Genomic DNA, 18,605 nt, shown 5'->3' on the forward strand with positions numbered 1-18,605 from the left:
CTCTGTATCCGTTTTGATACTCGTTATTAACTCAGGATTATTCGTTGCTAAGTCGTCAAGTGTGTTTTCACAATCATTAACTATTCGCGTGGGCTCGTGAACTAACTGCTCGAAATAATTTTCAGAGAATGTGTTTAACACAATTTTGGATTATGTCTTATGTGTACCTCTGGAATTAAACATGTGTTTTGGGCAACATAAGAAGGGTAAATTAAAGTCACCACTATATTTAATTGTATGAGTCGGGTACGTTTTTGAAATCAAACTAAAGTTTTCTTTGAACCTTTCAGCAATTATATCATCTTAATTGGGAGGTTGGTAAAAGGATCCAATTATTATTATATTCCGGTTGCTAACAGTTACCTCTGCCAATACTAACTCACAGGAACTACCTACTTCAATTTCGCAGCAAGATGAACTATTTCTAACAGCAGCAAACACTCCACTGCCAACTGTGTTTAGCCTGTCCTTTCATAACACTGTTAGGTTCTTTGCAAAAATTACAGCTGAGCTTATCTCTGGCTCAGCCAGATTTCAGTGCCTTTAACGATTTGAGCTTTTTATCATCGCTTGGGGCTCTGATACTTTCCAACACAGCTATGACAATTTACAACTGTTATACCGATGGTTCCCATATCTATATTCTTTGGTCTGCATCCTTTGTGACTGAAGGCCTGTGTAGTATATTTTATACAACGAATATGTAGAATTGTGGAACGAGTTCTTACATTAACATTCAAAACTGATTGTGGAAACACATGCAGGTAAAATGTTTTGGAAACAAGTTCTAAAGAAACTAATGAAGTTGCTTAGCGACTAGCAATATGGGAAGCTGCAGCAGTCTCTATAAGCCACCCAGAAATATGGGTAATAACGACCAGTGTACATTATGGTGTTTTGGTTGCTACATATCTATGTGTCGCATGAGTGAGGACAGCAGACATCTGTGGTATGAGGGTAGCATCAGCGACTAGTGTGTGCAGATCACAGGTTTGAGGCATGTATTAGGATAGATTTTAATATGTGAGGTTGGTCAGCACAACCTTTGTATGGATCAGAATGATTGTATCAACTGCCAGCTTTGATTAGATGCGGTGTTCACATGTGAAAACTAGTTCCACGAAAAATATTATGAAAATGATAGATGGATACTCACTGTAAAGATGACGCATTGAGTTTCAGACAGGCACAACAAAAAGCTAGCACATGTCATGCACACAAGACTGCTGTTTCCTACCACTCTGGCCAGAATGCTATGAACCACGGGCCTTGTCAAGGTGTAGAGGGTTGGTGTGTCTCAGTGTTACAGGTAACCATACTGTAGATACAACCACAGCCCAGGGGTATCTGTGGAGAGGCCAGTCTAACCTGTGGTTCCTGAAGAGGTGCAGCAACTTTTTCACTAGTTGATGATTTACTGACTTGGTCCTGTAACAATAGCCAATCTGAGCTTGCTATGTTAGTACTGCATGTGGCTGAAAGCAAGGGGAAACTACAGCGATAACTTTCCCAAGCGTGTACAGCTCAGCTGTATAGTTAAATGATGATGGCGTCCCCGTGTGTAAAATATTCCGGACTTAAAACTGTTCCCCATTCAGATCTCTGGGAGGGGACTACTCAGGAGAATGTCGTCATCAGGAGAAACAAAAGTGGCATTCTACAGATCAGAATGTGGAATGATAGATCCCTTAATCATGTAGGTGGGTAGGTTAGAGAATTTGAAAAGGGAAATGGATGGGTTGAAGTTAAATATTATAGGAATTGGTGAAGTGTTCAAATGGCTCTGAGCACTATGGGACTTAACATCTGAGGTCATCAATCCCCTAGAACTTAGAACTACTTAAACCTAACTAACCTAAGGACAACACACACATTCATGCCCAAGGTAGTGTTCGAACCTGCGACCGTAGCGGTCGCGCTGTTCCAGACTGAAGCGCTTAGAACCACTTGGCCAAAACTGGCCGGCTGGTGAAGTGTGGTGGCAGGAATTAGAGGGCTTTAGATCAAGTCAGTACAGGGTTATCAACACAAAATCAAATAAGGGTAAAGACTAAAAACTGCGAAATTCATACCACTGCTTAAAAATGGTGCCAAATCCGAAACTGTTGGTTGTAGACCAGGTTCAGTTTTTTCAGGTTTCAACAAAATTATGGAAAAAAATGTTCCTCAGAAAAGCCTTCTCGAATAAAGAAATACTAATAAAAACTTGCAGTATGGGAAAGTCAAATCAGCAAATTTTAATTTTTTAAATGAAGTACCGCATCTGTAACATTTCTTGATGGCAGCAATACCTTCAACCTTATAAATGGAGATGTTGCGTAACTGCAGGGCAGTCCAAAATATGAATCCAAGCATACCACAGTGATCATCAATATATTGTGGAAATAAAATACAAAGGCAACGAAACACACAAAATTTCTGGTTTTAACAGTAATAAGAAATAAAGAAATCAAGTATATCGTCCCACAAGGGCTAGTCGTGGCACCTGTACTTTTTCTCCTGAATTTAAGTAAATGGGCAATAAAATAAATGACAGTACCACATACTCTTTGCAGATGACACTAACATACTAACTACATCAGAAGGTGAGAAAAATCTTCAGGAAACTGTGTCATCAATTAGGGAAAGTTTAGTAGAATGGTCCAGGACCAACTGGATAACCGAAAAATCTAAAAAGATCTGTGGTAGTTAACTTTCGTATCATACAAAACCTCCATCCTGCAAACACTAATTTCAACATTAAAGGGAAAAATGTCTCAAATTTGAGTCATACAAAATTTTCAGGGATATGTATTGAGGAGGATATGATGTGATAGATGTACCTTAAGAATCTAAATAAAAAAACTAAATAGACTTATGTAAGCCTAGGATTCTTACTAAAAACGTCTGCAGCTCATGGTCTAGTGGCTAACGTTGCTGCCTCTGGAACACAGAGTCCCGTGTTCGAATCCTGGCTGGGTTGGTGATTTTCTCCACCCGGGGACTGGGTGTTTCTGTTGTCCTCATCATTTCATCATCATTCATGGAAGTATCGAGGCTGGACTGAGTAATGACTGGGAATTTGTATAGGCCCTGATAACCGCTCTATTGAGTGCCCCACAAACCAAATATCATCAGCATCTTATTAAAAATGCAAGCTGCTCGTCAGTGATGGCTATGTACCAGGGCACTATCTGATAAATGGGCTAAAGCTAATGCAAGAACAAGGAGCTTCATTATGAATGATGGAACAGTCAACCAATGTAAGAATACCGCTTATACTATCACTTGACCCAAAGCCTTTACCTCTTATTGGGGAATGCAACATCACCTAGAATATTTGTGATAAGCTAGATAAGGTTTCTGATGTTTACTGATATATTTAGATACAAATTTCATGACAGTACCAGAGAAACTGCTGGCGGTATAGAAGGCCATCTAGCCAAATTTGATGTCATACAAAATCAACTTCCTTTGGTAACGAACTGATCGATGACAGTGATCTTTGTGGACAATTTTTGCCAATTTTGCTCAATAAATTCAACTACGTTTATGTTACATGGTACAATTTTCCTGTTGAAGAGAAAACATGGAATGCATTACGAAAACAGTGGTCAAATTATAAGCTGAAAATAACAGATCATGATGATAAAAGTATTGCTACAGCAATGATTTCGAAAATGAAGTATAGCAGACAGCGACAATGGTGCAATCAAATTACATCTAAAGCAAGTATATAAAAACGCTCATTATAAAAACAGAATGAACATAGAAAATGCTTTTCACATAGTAAGTAGGTCACCCATGAAAAGAGTTTAATTTATTTTATGTAAGTAAAATGGCCACTGATCAAATGAATGTACTAGTGTAGACAAAAGAAAAGACTGTACTATATTGTCAACTAGTTTAACAACAGTGGGAAGATGAAGAAGTCGTTTCCATGCAGGTAGTTCAAAAACTGAGAAGAAAGTTACAATGGTGAGACACCAGATTTTTTTCCCTTATGTATAAAGAAACTATAGTGTGATGAATGGTGTATTGATAGTACTGTGACACATCGCAAAACGAATTAACGTGAGTGGTTCGCTACATATGAAATATTTGAAACTTTAAGGAGGTGGATAATGCCAAAAATGATGTACAAATTGAAGCATGTGGTACAGGACGAATTAATGTACAGGTATTCAATGGACAGAAAGGAATAGAGTGATATTTTGAAGATGTTTGATTTTGCCCAGGTGAACCTTGTAACTTATTCTTTGTTAAGAAAACTCAACAAAAAGGAATAAATCAAAAAAAAATGGTGGCAAATAATAGGTCTTTTCCAAAAACAATATTGCAATTGCGGTTGTAACATCCAATGGTGAAAATGTATGTGTGTATGCAAAGGAGGAATTATAAACAAGCAATACAGTCCGACAATACTGAAGAATGGAAGAAAGGAATGGAGGAACAAATGAATGCTCTGTAGAAAAATAAAATATGGGAAGCAGTTTGCAGAACTGAAACAAATATCACGATCAAAAAGTGATGCGTTTTTGCTGCAAAATTAAATGATTTTGCTCAACGTTTTAGAATAGTTTGCATTGACACATTTAGCCCTGTGACAATTTTGAAATCACGTGTGCACTGTTGAGTTTTGGAATTCAACATGATTGGTGTATAAGGCATTTTGGAGGAGGAAGTCTACATTTATCAAGCAGAGGGCTTTGATGGCGGTAAAGGGTGTGTATGCAAATTACTGAAGAATCTGTATGGTTTAAAGCAAGCCTCCAAATGGCAGTGTGGATGTCCTGTTAAATATCTTACTGAATATAGTTCACAGGGAGCTGTATAGATCCACATGTGTTCTATGGGGAAAAGCCGATACTGCTGTTTTATGTTGACGGGTTTGCTATGGGCTCTATTGATGCAACGACTGAGTTTATTGAACAGTTGGGTAAATGATTTCAGATCTCTGTAGAAAAGACTGATTACTTCCTGGGCTTGCAAATCAAGAAATTTGACGATTTTATTCGAATAAATCAGTCTATACATGGGAAGAGAGTTTTAGAAAAATGTGGTATGCTGGATTAAAAACCATTATTTTCATGAATTGAACTAGGGTGGATACTGGGTGAGTCTCTTCCTTTTAATAATACTTAACTTGAGTGGGAAATTGTTTGCGTTTGATGTAGTTAAGACAAGTTATAAGACCAGATTTATCACATGCTGTTGATATTGCATAGAAAGTTCAAGATTCCTCGGCAACACAGATGTATTTTGCATTGCTCAAACAAATATTCGGGAATCATAAATCAACAATTGCATATGATATTAAGTTTGAGAAGGATGAATACTGTAACACTGAACCTTAGAGTGATGCTGATCGTGATGGGGATAGAGGCACAAGATATCAACAAGTGGCAGTCTCCTCAAGTTTCATGGGGAGCAGATGCATAGAAAAGTTATTTACAGTAACATGTTGCTTATTTTTGGCTAGAGAGATAATATGTGGCTTCAAGTGGATCTTGCAAATCACTTGTATGGTTCAATCGACTTCTGAAAGAAATTACAGCTGTGGATGAGTCCTCAGCTCCTATTTTGCAAGTAGAAAACTAAAATGCTACCAAATTAATTAATAGATCACTGTTTTATACACAATCAAAAAACGTAAAGAGAATGCATCATTACATTTGTCAACCGGTTACTGAGAAGAGGTTAAGGGAGGATTACACACCAACTAGAGGACAGGCACCAAACATTCTGACCAAAGGGTTACCATTTACAAGGCTATAGATGACGAAGGTACTTGTTGGTATTGTGTCTGCTTCATCATATATATAAAAGGTTGTGGGAGAGTGTGAAAGTATTAGTGTTTATTTAACATTATTGATCTTTGAATGTTGTCAGTTGTCATTATAGAAACTTCTTGGGTTCACTACAGACTATTGTTGGTTTTGTATTAGTCTTCTAGACTTACTGCACGTTTATGATGTTTTTAATGAGTGACTCGCTGTAAAACAGCATTTGATGTTTCATCAAGATATATAACCATATACCTTCTTATTTAAAATGCCTACTGACATTAATACATTTAATGTAAAGATGGAACAGTTCTTGCTTAACTGATGCTTCAACTCTCTTTCTGAAACGTCATAATCACTAAACCTAATTAACCAAATATTGTTTATTGTATAATTATATTTTATGTCAGTTTATATTATTACTGATCTTGATTAACTACTATAGTGATAAATTAATTGTGTTTCTCCTCGTATGCCCTATATCGTACATACAAAAAGTGTAGCATGTCACTTTATGTTATTTAATGTTACTGTTGTGTGCATTGCGTTCATCATGTAGTCTCACTTAATAACGATTGTAATTATAAATTAACTATGTTACCCCTGCCTAGTCCTATGTCATGTGTATGAACAATGTAATAAACATGATTTACTGGACCAAATGAAAATAAATAAATACATAAAATAAATAATGACTGACATCTCTGCACGACTCGCTTTCTGAGAGGAGTTTTAAAGAGACTTGAAGAGATGTTTAGTTAAATGACGGTTGTTGCTTCTCTGCACAAGAAAGGTGACAAGTCTTCTCCTAATAATTACCACCCAGGCACACTTGTACCCATCCTTTCGAAAGTACTACTGGAATATTGCTTTAAGTTCCAAATCACTCAACATCTGTTTGTGAATAACAATATAGCTTCACATCCAGCTTCTTGTCAAAAAAAGCTGTTGAAAATTTTGATAATATTCTTCTTAGGGCTCCAGTGCGATCATGAATCATATTGACACAATTCGACAGCCATCCACTTGGCTGCAATCTTCAAGTGAGTATGCTGGTGCACGTAGTCACCAGAACTGTTTGTGAGATGGCGCCCAAATGGATCATGGAAATATTATGTCAAGATCACTCATGAACCACCTGATGAACCAAAAAGAATATTATCAGTTATTACAACACGAAAGCATACGTAGTCACAGTTGACAGTATTGTTTCATTTATGCTATCTTCATTTCAATCGAGATTATGTGTAAGTGCTATAATTCTGAATCTCACCAAGGCACTTGACTCAAGTCAGCCACGTAAATGCGCTATAAAAACTCTACAACTATGATTTTAGTGGTTCAGAACTATCTGTGATGAGATAATATCCGAGTGACAGAATAAAGACTGTACAGTTCAACTATATGAGGTCAAATTTCTTGGATATGATGCAGGGCATTCCACAGGGTTCACTTATTGTTCATAATACATGTAAATTTCTTGCCCAGTATTATGTTGTGTAAATCCACACTCTAACCAGATAATACAACTTTTGTCCTTTGGGAAAGACTTAGGAACACTGAAGCAGGAAACTGGGGATCGTCTCAGAGCAGCCAGTAAATGGTTCGAAATCAGTGAATTGTGTATTAATCATCGAAAAACAGTAAATATTCTCTTTAGCTTATGCATTAAAGATGGTGCCAATGACTGAGCTTCCTCGAAACTTCTTCGGATATATCTTGATTGAAAATTTATATCGAAGAGTCACGCCGGTTATGTCTGTACTAATGCTCGGTTTAAACTAGCAAGTTATTGCAGCAATTTACTTGCGCGGAGGAACTTGCCGCGCGATTTGCGAATGTAAACTTATCGCCAAGTTGACTTGCGACAGTAGCAATTTATTGCTGAAGTGACTTGCTGCACGTTTTCCGCTTCCACTGTGAACACTATGCAAGAAGTTTCTGCAAGTAACTTGCAGCTTTTAGGATTTAATTCTATTTCCTGCAAGTAGGTAGCGCAAGTTATAGTAAGTATGTCATCTGCATAACACCTATATTTAACATTTTACTTAATGTGGTGACTTAATTTTATGCAACCATCTTACGTATTATATGCAAACAAATTTCAGAAAATGACAGAGGAACGGGAATGGATGAAGCAGGATACAGAACATTTTATTGAAGCCATTCAGAGCTACCCCGAAATACGGAACGTGCATAACCGAGACCTTAAGGATAGAGTGAAGAAGATGAGCGCATTAAGTGAAATCTCGTCGATATTCGACACATCTATAAAAGAAGTACATAGAACGTAGCATAACTTGAAGACACAACCCCTTTGCCACCTGCATCCATTCGCTTGTTGTTTTAGGAGTCTAGCAAAAGACGATGTGTAATTATTACATGTTCTATTTACCTAGCTTGTCACTTTCCATTTTATGAGCATTAGAAAAAAAAATTTTATAAGCATATCATTCTGTAAAATGCAGTTTATTTCAATAAAAATTTAATTTCATTGTTATGTTTTCACATACCTTCAAATAATTTTCCCTTTTCAAGACGTTAAAAATGGCTCTACATACATCAGGTACGACCAGAGAAATCGTGCTGACGGCAATATGAAACAACTGCATGAGTCTCCTACAAAGAAAAGATTTCAAAATTCAAACTTTTTTTGGTTGTATGTTTCACATAAATAAATGAAATTCCTATTTTATTCGTAGCTCACCGGTAGCTATAAATCATAGAGTGACTAGCAAACGTTCCTTTGTTGAAATAGCAGTACCGAAGATTGTGTCTCGTTTTGAATGACGGACGCTATTAACATCAACAAATACTCCAGATCATTTGAGGACATTCTGCAAAAGTTTTCAAAAGTATCCATGCTCTCGATACTAAGTTCTTGAAAAAGGTTATTACAGGCACCATTTTGCGATCTTCTCATTATCTACTCTCTAACCCAAATACTTCTCTGTTTCTTTTTCACGTTTTGCATTACAATTACAAGAGCTGCAGCTTATCTCACCCGCCTACTTGTCATTTTACACTTCTGCTGACACTCGTAGTGGTACTGAAAGCATATGTAAACAGTATCAGCAAGTTGTTGACGCAAGTTTCTTGCTAAAGAACTTGCAGAAGAATCTTGCTTACTTCTTGCACTGATGTGTGAACACAGCTGCAAGCGGCTAGCAATAACTTGCAGCAATAACTTTTGCAAGCGACTTGCTAGTGTAAACACAGCTTAAGTGAGCATGTTATAAACTAAATTTTTGTGTTATAATTAAACTACTGCATCAGCTTGACAAATGCTGTTGATAAGGGGGAATTCCCTTAAGAAAAAAAAGTTCTCATGTGACAAAAGAAAGCACCTGTGGAGTCAGAAATAATGACTCTCCAGATCACATTTTAAAAAAGTAAAGATACCAACAGTTATATCCCTCTTCATTCTAAGTTTCTAATATATGTATGAAAGAAAACTAACATTTTCAAAAACTATGTCGATCTGTCCGTCAGTATAACATACGCCTAAAACAGCAGATAGACATCCCAATCGCTAGATATAAGCAAACTCACGATAGTTATATATATATGTAGGGGGTAAAACTATTAACATGTTGCAGTACAGGCACACAATGTGTCACAGGCTATGTTTAAAAACGCGACAAGAAATGGCTTGTAGAAAAAAAGCATTTTATACAATTTAATAGATCAAAATTTTCTCCTAAAGCTGATCTTATGTACCAATATATTTTAATCTATAATAAATTTATACATGTGAATATATTGTACATTTCATGTGTAGCATGTTGGACAATTGTGTGGACAATAATGATCTTAAGTATCTTTAACGATATGGATGTACTTGTATTGTGTATGAACGCAAAGGATGATGTCGATTGTATTTTTAATGCTTAAATATGGATTACAAATAATTGTAAACGGCACCATATGATATCGAAGTAAGCCTCTATTAGTTGTGCGAAAATTGTGTGTAATACGTATTGCTGATGGAAATGTGTATTATAAAATACATAGGTTTCGCCCAAATGCTTAATAAACCGTCAGTTGACTATGCTAGGGGGAGGAGTATCTGTGCCTAAATTTCACTGATTGTGTTTACTTGAACCAAGTGTCAATGTTGTGTTTATTGTTATGGATGTGTAGATGTGCATGTGTGTGATATTTTTTCCGCGATGACAGACCACCAGGAAGAGTTCTTAAATGACTTTTTTAATAATGTGTCGCAGCTTAATTTTGAAAAGGCCAGGGAGCTAGCGGTGGGCATTATCTTCGCTTTAAGACTCTAGCAAACAAACGTACAGATCAGACGATTTTGTTGCGCAAAATATTTTCCCCGTCTATGGGTCCCTATGACAAAACGATATGTTCGGCTTTGTGATTCTATACGTCTGATTTAATGTTATTAATATTTGGTTCAAAAATTTGTAATTATAGGGGTTGCAAATATGATTTCTGTGAGAAAACAATGTTTCAGTGTTACACTGCATGGAAGATCTCTCCAAAAAGCGCCATTTTAGTACGAATTGTTGTGCTGAAGTGTTGGGAACGTGATGTTGACACGTAAAAACTTTACAGATATGTATATGGAGAATTGTTATGAGAGGCAGAAATATAAATCGTAGAAAACCTGCATCTCGGAGATTCGTTAGTTTCATTATCATTCGCTAATCGTAATAACATCCCCATCCTCTTGTTTTGAAACTTTTAGACCCTTTGCTCTTTCCTTTCTTAGACGGAAGTTACACGATAGAAGACTAAAGTATGTTATTATTATAATTCGTTTGGTGTGACATTGAAAATATGTAGTAGACCAGATGACAGATATCATGTTTAAGAGTACTTTCCGGCCACCAATATCACACCAGCATAAACTTTCAATAGCACTTAAATTTTTTTCCTATTACTTCCAGATATTACAAGTAGAGATTCGTCCACAGGGTAAATACGAATAGTCCTACTAGGCAGATGGGTAAAGTGTCCGTCAGATATAACCAAAATCAGTGATGTCATCCATAAGTGACCATTGAAGATTTTTAAACTACCGTGCCGCTATGTTTATTCATTCGATAACATTTTAATGTTGCTTCAATTTATGTTCCTTGACCCAATATTGATATTTTATGTATAACTGAAACCAGTTAAATACAGAACAGTAATTCAAGTATCGTTTGTATATTCAGTCTTTTCACTATTTACTGTTGAATAGTAGATGTATTGTGACAGCTATTTTGGAAAAGGTTACGTAAAATTCAAGTAGTAGATGAATCTCAAAACTTTTTACACTTTAGTCAGTGTTACATTCCAGGGGCATGGCTTAGCTACTCTTCCAGTTTGAACTTAGATTGTCGACACAACTACTGCTCATTGCTTTCCATTGTGTATGGAGTTTTGGACTTTGGAGGACAAGATGCTTGCAGGACCTGTCCACATCGTGGAAGCTGTCTTTTCGTATTTTTCTGTCTAATGAGAGCTATGCAAGATTGTTGCCATATTATATTGTTGGAGACAATCACCTGGGGACATACACATTTCCTAGTATAGGTATGTCATTCAGTGGCTGCTGCTGTTATCCAACATTTGTGCCATCCAGAGTTCAGGATGGATGTGTCTCTTATGTATCTCAGGTTTCAAATGTGTTGGGACTTTGGTAAGCTCTCACCTAGCAGCTAGATTACCTTGATTCTCACTGATTTGCCACTGATATCACTGCCACACTTCCTAAATGCCACTAATATGTATATCTTCCTTAGACATCACCTTTCAGTTTGGAGTATTCCGTAATCAGAAACTTGATTCCAAGTAGCCTGTTTTGTGATAATCAGAGTCCAACATGATCACAATCATGTGATGCCTATACTTGTTGCTGTAATGTTAGTCTTACGAATGCAACAATCATGACATCATCAGTGCAGAAGAAGACCTCATGGAATAGTGTCCATGACTATGATGAACAACAGCTGTTGCAGCACCCCCACACCTGATGCAGAGCAGTGTTAACTTGTTGGATAGGACAGCTTCGAAGTGAATGCCACTTTTCATGCTCTTGTACACCCGTTTGACACAGTCAGGGATATCTCATGAAATTCCGTAAAACTTAGAGAGTTCTGAAAGTTTCTATGAGGAAGTGAATTTTTCAGTGATGGAAAGAAATATTATGAATTGTTTTGTTACAACTTACCCTGAGATTCTGCTCTGGAAAAAATCAGTTGTGGAATAGCACGAGGAAAAGTGGAAAACGCCATTGAATGATTTTAGTATTTGTTACTTGACAATAGGCTATCTCTAGTACATGAACTGTCCTCAGGAATCATGTTATGAGGGAAAAAAAGCCTACAGCCTGAGAACCCACAGACAGTAAAAATTGTCCATGGGTACTCAGCCTCTTGGTCTGTTTCTCTTTGCATGGTTGTGAGTGCAGTGGAGTGTAACTGTGAATTCATCATTCACACAAAAAGCAAGCTTTTTTTCTAATTTTGTAAAAAAATATACATACAGATCCATATTAGATAACACACGTTTGATAGACCTTGATGGTTGGTTAGTTTCAGTTTTTCACTGGTTTCAATATAAAGTAGTACTTTGCAGAATTTCTTGGACTGTCATGTTTCAAGTCATTTTACTTGCAATATGATGTGTCACTACGAAAGTCTATTGATATTACATTCTAGTGATAATAGTTTGAGGCATGTTCCTGTATGGATTTCTCATGTACTAGAAGTTATTGCCAAATGATAAGACACAGCATTAAATGGGTTGATAACCACCAATGACAGTAATAAAGGAAGAGTTTGTCACTTTCAGTATCACTTCCAAAGTTTCAAAGTGTAGCCGAGCTTGAAAACAAAGCCATGATGTCATTGTATGGTGGAATTACAGATCATACCTGTAATTCTTGTATAACTTTGAGTTCACTGGTCTACATATAATTTTAGTATCTTTCCCACAGTTAACTGTTTTATGTAATCTCGGCTTCATGAGATATTTACAATCCTACATCTTATTTCTTCAGGGAATAAACTGGAGTAGTATTTATGTCATTCATAATCTCACTTAACAGCATTGGAAATGATCAACCTATATCTGTGATGACAGTTTATGTAATTAAGCTGTTAACATTGTTTGTGCCCTGTCATTACCCTTAAAGGGAATAGTTCTGCAAATAGAAACTTCTTGTTTCTTTGATTTGTTATTCACTATAAGTCTGTTCTCATAATTTCATGTGTTTTCAATATTTCTTTATGATCTTCTTTTTCATGCATTTTCCTCAACCATTTGTATTCTTTGATACAGGAAAAAGAACGAGAGATTTCGCGACTTGGGCTAACAGGACCATGGGGAATGCTGCTAACACATTTGTCTCAGGTAGCACTTGCTGAACGTTCCTATGTTGATTTAGGGTTTTTTGTAACAAAAAATAAAGGCTTCCTACGCAAAGATGTAAGTATTTTTGTTAAGGATATCTATTAATGACAAGTAAAATGCAATGTACATATCATTAATAAAGATCTCTATTCACCATATAGAAGAGATATTAGTCGCAGACAAGCACAACAGAAAGACTGCTATACATTTGAGATTTCAGCCAAAAGGCCTTCTTCTAAAATAGAGAACACACACACACAAACACATGTTCTTGCGAGCACAACTCACATGGACCTGATCACTGTGTGTGGGCACCGAGGCTGGATTTGGTGTCCAGAGACAGTGCTCATGCATGTGCAAGTTGTGCTTGCATGAATATGTGTGTGTTTTCTACTTTAGAAGAAGGCCATTTGGCTGAAAAGCTCAAATGTGTAGCTGTCATTCTATTGTGCCTGTCTGCAACTCAACATCTCCTCTATATGGCGAGAAGCAGTCTATTCTTACATTATTATCATTACTCTATCCTGGATTTTCCATTGTTTGCCCGTGTACAGTGCTATCGTTACAAATGTACTACATTCCAACACTTTTTTTTTTACATCTTTAACTTTACTGGAAAAATACCCAGGAAGTCATTAGTGTATGACATGTGTAAATCAAAGTAATTGCATGTTCTTTTTTTGTTAAAAAGGGACAGAGTTTAAGAAAATTGGAAAGTAATGTAGGTGGTGCATGTTATCATTAATATTGCCTATATCGAGAAACTGTAGAGGAGATGTAATTTTTTTACAATTTTACACTGCTACATTATCTGATTCAAAAGTTCTATACGAGCTGTTCAAAAAGTATCTGAGCTTATTTTTTTATTGTTGAAACCAACAATGTTATTGGGGTGCATGTACACTGTTTGTAGGCATACACAGTGGACAAGCCTAATTTTTTTCATGACTGCAGAAGCAACCAGTTGCTGGCTAACTGTTGACAAGCGAACTCTTGAAGTCAGATTTTGTGTTGTGGGCAAAATCAGTGAAGAGTGGCACACTTTCAGGTTGTTGTTGTTGTGGTCTTCAGTCCTGAGACTGGTTTGATGCAGCTGTCCATGCTACTTTATCCTGTGCAAGCTTCTTCATCTCCCAGTACCTACTGCAACCTACATCCTTCTGAATCTGCTTAGTGTATTCGTCTCTTGGTCTCCCTCTACGATTTTTACCCTCCACGCTGCCCTCCAATGCTAAATTTGTGATCCCTTGATGCCTCAAAACATGTCCTACCAACCGATCCCTTCTTCTAGTCAAGTTGTGCCACAAACTTCTCTTCTCCCCAATCCTATTCAATACCTCCTCATTAGTTATGTGATCTACCCACCTATCTTCAGCATTCTTCTGTAGCACCACATTTCAAAAGCTTCTATTCTCTTTTTGTCCAAACTAGTTATCGTCCATGTTTCACTTCCATACATGGCTACACTCCATACAAATACTTTTGGAAACGACTTCCTGACACTTAAATCTATACTCGATGTTAACAAGTTTCTCTTCTTGAGAAACGCTTTCCTTGCCATTGCCAGTCTACATTTTATATCCTCTCTACTTCGACCATCATCGGTTATTTTACTCCCTAAATAGCAAAACTCCTTTACTACTTTAAGTGTCTCATTTCCTAATCTAATTCCCTCAGCATCACCCGACTTAATTTGACTACATTCCATTATCCTCGTTTTGCTTTTGTTGATGTTCATCTTATATCCTCCTTTCAAAACACTGTCCATTCCGTTCAACTGCTCTTCCAAGTTCTTTGCTGTCTCTGACAGAATTACAATATCATCGGCGAACCTTGGTTTTTACTTCTTCTCCATGAATTTTAATACCTACTCCGAATTTTTCTTTTGTTTCCTTTATTGCTTGCTCAATATACAGATTGAATAACATCGGGGAGAGGCTACAACCCTGTCTCACTCCTTTCCCAACCACTGCTTCCCTTTCATGCCCCTCGACTCTTATAACTGCCATCTGGTTTCTGTACAAATTGTAAATAGCCTTTCGCTCCCTGTATTTTACCCCTGCCACCTTCAGAATTTGAAAGAGAGTATTCCAGTTAACATTGTCAAAAGCTTTCTCTAAGTCTACAAATGCTAGAAACGTAGGTTTGCCTTTTCTTAATCTTTCTTCTAAGATAAGTCGTAAGGTCAGTATTGCCTCACGTGTTCCAACATTTCTACGGAATCCAAACTGATCTTCCCCGAGGTCGGCTTCTACCAGTTTTTCCATTCGTCTGTAAAGAATTCGCGCTAGTATTTTGCAGCTGTGACTTATTAAACTGATAGTTCGGTAATTTTCACATCTGTCAACACCTGCTTTCTTTGGGATTGGAATTATTATATTCTTCTTGAAGTCTGAGGGTATTTCGCCTGTCTCATACATTGTGCTCACCAGATGGTAGAGTTCTGTCATGACTGGCTCTCCCGAGGCCATCAGTAGTTCTAATGGAATGTTGTCTACTCCCGGGGCCTTGTTTCGACTCAGGTCTTTCAGTGCTCTGTCAAACTCTTCACGCAGTATCTTATCTCCCATTTCGTCTTCATCTACATCCTCTTCCATTTCCATAATATTGTCCTCAAGTACATCGCCCTTGTATAAACCCTCTATATACTCCTTCCACCTTTCTGCCTTCCCTTCTTTGCTTAGAACTGGGTTGCCATCTGAGCTCTTGATATTCATACAAATGGTTCTCTTCTCTCCAAAGGTCTCTTTAATTTTCCTGTAGGCAGTATCTATCTTACCCCTAGTGAGACAAACCTCTACATCCTTACATTTGTCCTCTAGCCATCCCTGCTTAGCCATTTTGCACTTCCTGTCGATATCATTTTTGAGACGTTTGTATTCCTTTTTGCCTGCTTCATTTACTGCATTTTTATATTTTCTCCTTTCATCAATATTTCAATATTTCTTCTGTTACCCAAGGATTTCTATTAGCCCTCGTCTTTTTACCTACTTGATCGTCTGCTGCCTTCACTACTTCATCCCTCAGAGCTACCCATTCTTCTTCTACTGTATTTCTTTCCCCCATTCCTGTCAATTGTTCCCTTATGCTCTCCCTGAAACTCTCTACAACTTCTGGTTCTTTCAGTTTATCCAGGTCCCATCTCCTTAAATCCCCACCTTTTTGCAGTTTCTTCAGTTTCAATCTGCAGTTCATAACCAATAGATTGTGGTCAGAATCCACATCTGCCCCTGGAAATGTCTTACAATTTAAAACCTGGTTCCTAAATCTCTGTCTTACCATTATATAATCTATCTGATACCTTTTAGTATCTCCAGGATTCTTCCAGGTATACAACCTTCTTTTATGATTCTTGAACCAAGTGTTAGCTATGATTAAGTTGTGCTCTCTGCAAAATTCTACCAGACGGCTTCCTCTTTCATTTCTTAGCCCCAATCCATATTCACCTACTACGTTTCCTTCTCTCCCTTTTCCTACACTCGAATTCCAGTCACCCATGACTATTAAATTTTCGTCTCCCTTCACTACCTGAATAATTTCTTTTATCTCGTCATACATTTCATCTATTTCTGCATAATCTGCAGAGCTAGTTGGCATATAAACTTGTACTACTGTAGTAGGCATGGGCTTTGTGTCTATCTTGGCCACAATAATGCGTTCACTATGCTGTTTGTAGTAGCTAACCTGCACTCCTATTTTTTTATTCATTATTAAACCTATCCTGCATTACCCCTATTTGGTTTTGTATTTATAACCCTGTAATCACCTGACCAAAAGTCTTGTTCCTCCTCCCACCGAACTTCACTAATTCCCACTATATCCAACTTTAACCTATCCATTTCCCTTTTTAAATTTTCTAACCTACCTGCCCGATTAAGGGATGTGACATTCCACGCTCCGATCCGTAGAACGCCAGTTTTCTTTCTCCTACTTTCAGGTAGGCTCTCAAAATCCACTGATGAATTGTTATTGACCACATAAATACTCTGGTGATGCAGACAGACAGATCATGACTGGAGTACTTGCAGATGTGGCTAAAATTAGTATTGGATCCATTCATTCCATTTTAACAGAACATTTTGTCCTCAGGAGGATCTTCGCAAGATTTATTCTAATGTTGCTAACAACTGAGCAAAAGCAACTCCGAGCAAGACGTCACTCAGGACCTAACTGGATACTGTGAACAGTCATTCCAAGTTTCTTAATACAGTGATAACCGGTGAAGAGTTTATGGGTATGAGCCAGAAAGAAAGAACTAGTCATTGCAGTGGAAACACCCATCATCCCCCAGACCCAAAAAAGCAACAGTGTGAAAATTGTGCTGACCATCTTTTTGGCTACAGTGGTTGGTTTTGTAGTGAGTACGCTCCAGAAAGTACTAGTGTCAGTAAGAGTTGCTACCACTAGGTTCTGCAATGCCTTCATGAAACAATGAGACACAAACGATCAGACGCGTGAGCAATGGGCAGTTGGCACCTTTACCACAATAATGCACCCACTCATCGTTTCCAATTAATTCAGAGTCTTTTGACCAAACACAGCATGGCTGTGGTTAGTCAACCTCCCTATTCCCCACGACCTAGCACTAAGTGACTTCTGGCTTTTCCCTAAACTGAAAAAGACGTTGAAAGTGACCAGAAAAACGAAGGCATTATCCAAAATTTGATTTGGCAGCTGCACACTATACCAAAAGGGATTTTCCAGTGATGCTTGTAGGTGAATAGTGTCAAATAGTTGTATCTGAATAAAGATAGACTTTATGAATAAAAATAGGATGACCAAATTATGCAATAAACGGCAGAGAACTGTCAAAGTTGCTGTATTAATTTCCTCTATTTGTTGATGACTAGTTTTGAGCCTAAGCTCATTATCAAATCATACAATGAACTATGCAATATCATACATAACAAGAGCCACATGAATTTTCATTGTAGTTACACACACATTTATTATAAAGCATTAAGGTGCTGAACTTCATTCACTTAATGAAAGTACATGTAGCTGTTGTATGTTATTGCATAGTTTATTGGATGATTTGATAATGAGCTTAGGCTCAAAACTCGTCCTCAAACAATAAAAGAAATTAATATAGCAACTTTCATGGTTCTGTGTAATTTATTGCATAGTTTGGTTAACCAGAATAGTTGCAGACATCATGCCTTCCAGAATTCTGGAAATTAGTAAAAAGTTGGATAGTTTTTGAACAGCCCCCATTCTAGGCGAATATTTCCACTTATTGTTGGTACCAATAAATGTTAACAGTTATTATAAACACATCTTTTTTGAATATGCAGTTAATAATTGTATGTTTGTGACCTTTTTATTTAGATTTGGTTTGGTTATAATCTAAAACATTTTAAGAATTAACTAGGAAGTTCTTCAGATGTACATTTTTCCTCCCAAAAGAACAATCTATAACTGATTTTGGGACTGTTATGTGGAATAATGACACTGTGAGGTGAAAAATGAGCATACATT

The 18,605-nt window shown here is 37.1% G+C and overlaps 1 protein-coding gene across 8 annotated transcripts in view; it reads left to right on the forward strand.

Annotated features, from left to right (window-relative positions):
- Positions 1–18,605, forward strand: part of LOC126237445 (KICSTOR subunit 2-like) — a 93,715-nt gene that overhangs the window by 24,831 nt on the left and 50,279 nt on the right. The window contains exons 1-2 of one of the 8 annotated variants that reach the window (XM_049947564.1): positions 9,860–10,021; positions 13,056–13,202. The exons of 2 other annotated variants lie outside the window; for them this stretch is intronic. In XM_049947564.1, the coding sequence (XP_049803521.1) occupies positions 9,938–10,021; positions 13,056–13,202 (231 nt within the window). In that variant the 5' untranslated portion in view covers positions 9,860–9,937. Of the gene's footprint in view, positions 1–9,859; positions 10,022–10,326; positions 10,410–13,055; positions 13,203–18,605 lie in introns of those variants that run through there. 5 more of the 8 variants (XM_049947569.1, XM_049947568.1, XM_049947567.1 and 2 more) reach the window with 5 other exon arrangements.

The sequence above is a fragment of the Schistocerca nitens genome, chromosome 2 (genome assembly GCF_023898315.1).
Source record: "Schistocerca nitens isolate TAMUIC-IGC-003100 chromosome 2, iqSchNite1.1, whole genome shotgun sequence".
Lineage (NCBI taxonomy): Eukaryota > Metazoa > Arthropoda > Insecta > Orthoptera > Acrididae > Schistocerca > Schistocerca nitens.